The sequence below is a fragment of the Zea mays genome, chromosome 1 (assembly GCF_902167145.1).
Source record: "Zea mays cultivar B73 chromosome 1, Zm-B73-REFERENCE-NAM-5.0, whole genome shotgun sequence".
In the NCBI taxonomy this organism is placed as follows: Eukaryota; Viridiplantae; Streptophyta; class Magnoliopsida; order Poales; family Poaceae; genus Zea; species Zea mays.
Window position 1 is genome coordinate 41,472,555 of NC_050096.1, and position 5,524 is coordinate 41,478,078.

Consider the following 5,524-nt stretch of genomic DNA (forward strand, 5'->3'; position numbering starts at 1 on the left):
TTCTTGGACCGAGGGAGTACAATGCAGAGCAATCAGAATTCACCAGAGAGCATTTCGCACAAGATGATTTCACCAAATAGAACCATGCATCATTAAGCAGTAAAAGGAAAAGCAGCTTGACATATTTGAAATAGAACTAGAACTGAACCAATAATAGGGGGGAAATGAAGACCTACAACGTCATCCGAGCAACAGCTATTACCACCAGTCCAGATGTTATCAGAAGGAACAAAACAACAGATTATGAATTCCTAAAATGATAATATTTGTTGACTGCTAGTTCATTTTTTAACTAAACAGCGACAAATAAAAAAGAATGAAGGGAGTATACTATATCAATAACATCATAGCTATATCAATATCATCAGTGCCAAAAAAAACCAGGAAGATTAAAACCACAGCCACTTGGGATTCACACCGCCAAGATTGATGCTAAAATAGCTGGTATCACCATTGACGAAGCAAGGAAGCAAGCAAAAGGGAAGGGTTTCAGTTAAAAACTGATTTTCTGAGCAGAGGCACATGACTCCAATTGTGCCATCAAAGGCTCAAGCGAAGTTGAAAGGAACTCCGAAGGGCAATAGACAAGATCGACCATACCCCATATGCTTATATAAAGCATAAATACGCAAGGAAGGCCTAGAAGTCCAAATTAATGCTGAGGCATTGACATCACAGCCATCTCTAAGCTATCAATAGCAGACCTTGAAGCAGGATTTGCACCATGATGCTTCAATGAGACTAGTGACAGCCATGTCCACATTTAAACTTTGTAGGCACCCACAGAGAGGATTATGCAAAGAATCAACTTTTAAAATAAAGGGGCCTTGAAGCTCATGAAATCATTGATGTGCCAGAGAAGATAGCTTAAGATGCCCAAAATAAGCATCATGATGTTTCACAATATGAACAGGCCACCTGCAATAGAAAAAGGGGGGCATTAACCTCATTGCCACAAGCACAAATATGAACCTAGAAAAGGACTTCAGCAACTGAAAAAACATGCATACCTCCTCCTTAGATGGCTTGATCTTGAACCAGCCTACAGCGGAGAAACATCTGAGCAATACCAGATCGAAAGCGCACAACTAGATCACCAAGGAACATCTGAAGCCCAGTCTCTTTTACCTCCAAGATATATTATACGGTGGGGGGTCAAAGGAAATGTGGGTACCTTCATACATCATCAACTTTCACATGTCGAGTAACTTGGATGATTCTTGTCTCCTCGGCATTAGGTACAGAAACTAAAGGCAAGCAAGTAATTTCCATGGAAGTACTCAGCATCATCCAACTCTAGTTCTATTGTAAACAAAACCCACAAAATTCAGTAAAGCAATACCCCCACAAACATAAGGTTTGTTGTCCCCTGAACATAGTAGCACAAACAGCTGGAATGGAAGGACTAATGTGCTTGATATTTGATGTTGAATATCAAATTTGTGAACACATTTAGTTGGTCTGCATCGCATCAGCATGATACTTCTCCAAGTCAGCGTCGAGTTCTTCAGCCGACTTTGGCTTGCTGCGCTCCTTGCCACGACGACCACCCCCAGATCCACCACTACGCCTCCCACCCCTCTGATGAGGTCTTCGCTGCGGCACACCTGCTGGGGCAGCACCCCTCGGTGCACTGTAATATTTAAATGTAATTTAGTAAAATGTATGTAATGAGAATAGGCTACATTAATAAGAATTAAGAAACATTGTGTCTATATAGGTAAAGATAAATTATAAATAAGTCCAGATCTAACGGCATTCTGGGTGATCAAGTGCACCATAACAAAGTTAAACAACTATGGAACTATGCACTGACTCAACAAAATTTTACTATATTGAACAATAACATGATACAAACACATTCATTTTCCTGCATTAAGTTTAGTCATGTCAAAACAGCCTATTGTACAATGAGAATCATTATTAAACTTATAGAAATAGCTGTCATAACAAAATCATATCATTTTATTTGCCTTGTTAGGGCTTGTTCGGTTAGCTCTCAATCCATGTGGATTGAGTGGGATTGGGTGGGTTTAAATCCCAAGCAAGTCAAACCTCTTATTAATTTTTTCCAATCCTACCCAATCCATGGGTAACAGGATTAACCGAACAAGGCCTTAGATGGGCAGAGATGAATTGGAAAGGACAGGAGAGATGTTCACTGACGCAATTTTGATATAACAATGAATAACTAAAACATTATAGCCTCTAGTCATTTTAATTACTACCAAACACGCCCCTACAGATGTTATTGACATGGACTGATAATTCACGATGAATAATCAGATGAGAAATATACCTCCTCACAGCATTCCTAGCATGGCCACCATTGGAGACTGGAAGAGCAGCAGATGCAGTTGGAGTATTGGTCCCAACTATCTCTATCTTCATGGGCTTACCATCAAGTTGGACATTGTTATATTTCTTCACCGCCGCTACAGCATCAGAACGCCTTGCAAATACAACTTCAGCTGTTCCCTGTGAGATACAAAGTACAGAAAATGTAAGAAACACAGAAATTAGGTGTACATAAGAGACAGGTAGAAGACCATAAGATGACAACAGCATCTGCACCTTAGACCTCCCACTTCGATCATATATTATCGAAAAACGCTTCAGATCACCTAGCTCAGAGAACAGCTCCTGCATCATATAAATATGAAACTTGTCAGATAATGTTTACCAAGGCATTCGACTTACAAGGTTACAAAGGGAATCCATGTGATCTATGTGACATGTAATAAACTAATCAATCCACATAAACGTCAATGTAATTTGAGATCCTAGAACACATCTAAAATTTAAAATATCAGGCATAAGTTAAATCACAGTTAAAAAGAACTACTATCCATTGTAGGTAATAAACTTAACCAATGTCTCCCCAAACAAGCATAAGCATGCCAATAGAAGCAAAGTGATCAAACCAAAGTGATACAAATCTGTGGATACGACATGAGTGTATTTTTACATGTTTGAATCAGAAACCATACTACGAAAACTTTAAATCCTATAGCATTATGCAGAGCCACTAAATAATTATAGAAAACAAATAACAATCAATACACAGATATAGATCTACACTGGATCTAAGCACCCCTGTTAGGAAACACAAGAACAATATCTAAACATGTTAACCGAAGTCACGGGAAAACACCACAATTACAAGCCATAGATGTGACAACCACCAGCTATTGATGCCCTGTGTAACCACAATAGATCTGCGGTGGAACACAGCCCAAACGGCAAATATGTTCCGGGCTCAATTTTCAGGAGGGCGAATCTAGCCAATCGCACTTCAGGCCAGCTATTTACGGGCTTCTTAAAGTTAGATTCAGATGCAACAACAGAACACTCTTCGAACCGGCGAAGCATATACCTTGATATCGTCGTTCGAAACCCCAAAGTCCAGGTTGGAGATGTAGAGCTTGGTGCCCGTCTCGAGCGCCGAGACCCTCCCGCCGCCGCCGCCTCCTGCGGCGACCGCAGGGTACATGTCGTGCTGCCACGCAGCGTCAGGGGCCTGGATCGATCGCGTCACACCAAAGTGAGAAAACCAACCGACCATCTCCTCCCGCCCGAGTCAGCGAAGTCCGAAGCCCACGCATCCTCCGCCGGGCGACGCGGAGCAACAGCCCGTTCGAGTCGTTCGTACCTTCGGCGGCTGGTAGGGCGCCTGCCTGTTCCCAGCCCTCTTGAAGGAGCGCCTGGTCGGCCCGACCCCGCCGCTGCCGCCGCCAGGGGCGGATCCGCCGCGGCTGCGGCGGGCCCCGCCGGAGGAGGGGTTACTCTTCTTGTTGTTCTTGATGATGTCATCGAGGGTCATGTCGAGCGTCTCCGCCATGGCTGCTCGCGCGGAGCAGATCTCGGGGTGCTGGACTAGGGTTAGCGGGAGGCAGAGGAGGAAGCGGCCAAATCTGGTCAGGGTAGCTCTTTGGGGTGGGGAATTGGAGATCTTTTTGGTGGGAGGGGCGGGCGCCAGATAAAATATAGGCGGGGACACCGCGACGGCCCACGAGAGCGGGACGCGGACGGGCACTGCCACTGATTGGTTGGGTCGGCTGGCGGCTTGGTCAGATATTGGCGGAGTACTCCTACTTTTTTTTTTTTTTTTTCTCTTCTACTCCTCACTACTAGAGCTAGAAGTTGGGTCGTGTTAGAAGTTGGGTCGTGTTACTGTTAGGCTAGTCCGGTCCGATTCAATTGTAATTTATGCTAATTTTTTTGGTCATCATGGTACAAAATAATTGTGAGCTGAGTCGAGTCGTACCTAGATATTAAACGCTAGGTTCGGCTGGGCCCGAAGCACGACGGACAGATGATCGTATTCTGTCGGCCAGAGATGGCAATGTGTCAAATTCAGATCGGATACTGTAAATATCAGCTCGTAGCCATTTCCACAATTACAGATAATATTTGCACGCGACTATACCCGCGGGTAGAAATTCATATCCATGCTCATGTCCATTGGGTTTCGGATATCCATCGGATATGACAAAAATCTATTTTCAGCAATTCAATAATAGAATTAATCAAATTTCTTCCCAATTATCAGTCAAGATGTAGCCTTGTACAGGAATACAATAATACTACTATACTAGCTGAGCGTCTAAGCCTTGTACATGTGACTAAGACAATATGCTAGTGCGTAATAGCAGAAGACATGCAAATCAAAGAATATTTTATTTTCTAGTTATAATATTTTATCATAAAGAAATTATACATGGAAAACATACCAGGAAATCTCAGCACAAAACCACCACTATAGTAGCTGAGGTTGAATCTTTTTAGTCAATGACAGTATAATCATATTCATCATGGCAAACAACAAAATAGATAAATTGCCAATGTTAGGGATTAGGGTTTGCTGATGTAGTGATCCTGATGTGTCCATGTGTGGGCTGGGCCAGCTCCCGGCTGGGCTGTCTACTTTTCTGGGCAAAAAAATTGAAGTATTGGTTAATTTCGGATATCCAACGGATAACCCGCGGGTGAGGTTTAATATCCAAATCCATGTCCACTTTACCTCGGATCGGATACGGGTCTAACTCGTGGGTCAAAAACATATCCATATCCGGATCCATCGGATCGGATATCCGACGGATATCCGAATCCACGGATTAAATTGACATCCCTCGTGCCGGCACGAACAAAAAACTTATATATATCTAAAAAATACATTCTTAAAATAACCATTTAACCCTAGTTTTCTACTTCGTGTCGTGCCGGCCCAAGCATGACCCATCTAGTCGTGTCGCCCATCGTGCCTAAGTTTGAGGCACAGCCCGGCCATTCGTGTCGTGGTGGCCCGACCCATTTTCCTTCGTGTCGTGTCGTGCTTTGGGCTCTTTTTTCGGGACATGTCATGACAACCCTAAATGGCCTGGCCCAAACTTTCAAGTCTAGTGATTTCTCCTGTTCTAGAAATCTGTTTTTAACATGAACGGTGCAAAACTGCTTTACCTTACTGATTTTTTTGTTTTTTGTCCTTTTTTCGAATAAAATTCACGTTTAGACCCCTCGACGA

At 43.1% G+C, this 5,524-nt stretch overlaps 1 protein-coding gene across 2 annotated transcripts; it reads right to left on the reverse strand.

Annotated features, from left to right (window-relative positions):
* Positions 1 to 243: 243 nt before the first annotated feature.
* Positions 244 to 3,958, reverse strand: LOC100279524 (THO complex subunit 4). 2 transcript variants are annotated; one of them, NR_158734.1, is made up of 6 exons: positions 3,653 to 3,947; positions 3,377 to 3,520; positions 2,575 to 2,643; positions 2,300 to 2,478; positions 1,011 to 1,633; positions 244 to 918 (listed from the first exon to the last, which is right to left on the reverse strand). NR_158734.1 is itself a non-coding variant. In NM_001366092.1 (5 exons), the coding sequence occupies exons 1-5, from the start codon at positions 3,839 to 3,841 to the stop codon at positions 1,453 to 1,455; spliced, it is 762 nt and encodes a 253-aa protein (NP_001353021.1). In that variant the 5' UTR covers positions 3,842 to 3,958; the 3' UTR covers positions 1,266 to 1,452. The 2 variants fall into 2 exon arrangements, 1 of the variants encoding a protein (NP_001353021.1); NM_001366092.1 differs by lacking the exon at positions 244 to 918 and having other exon boundaries at positions 1,266 to 1,633; positions 3,653 to 3,958.
* Between the last annotated feature and the right edge of the window lie 1,566 nt (positions 3,959 to 5,524).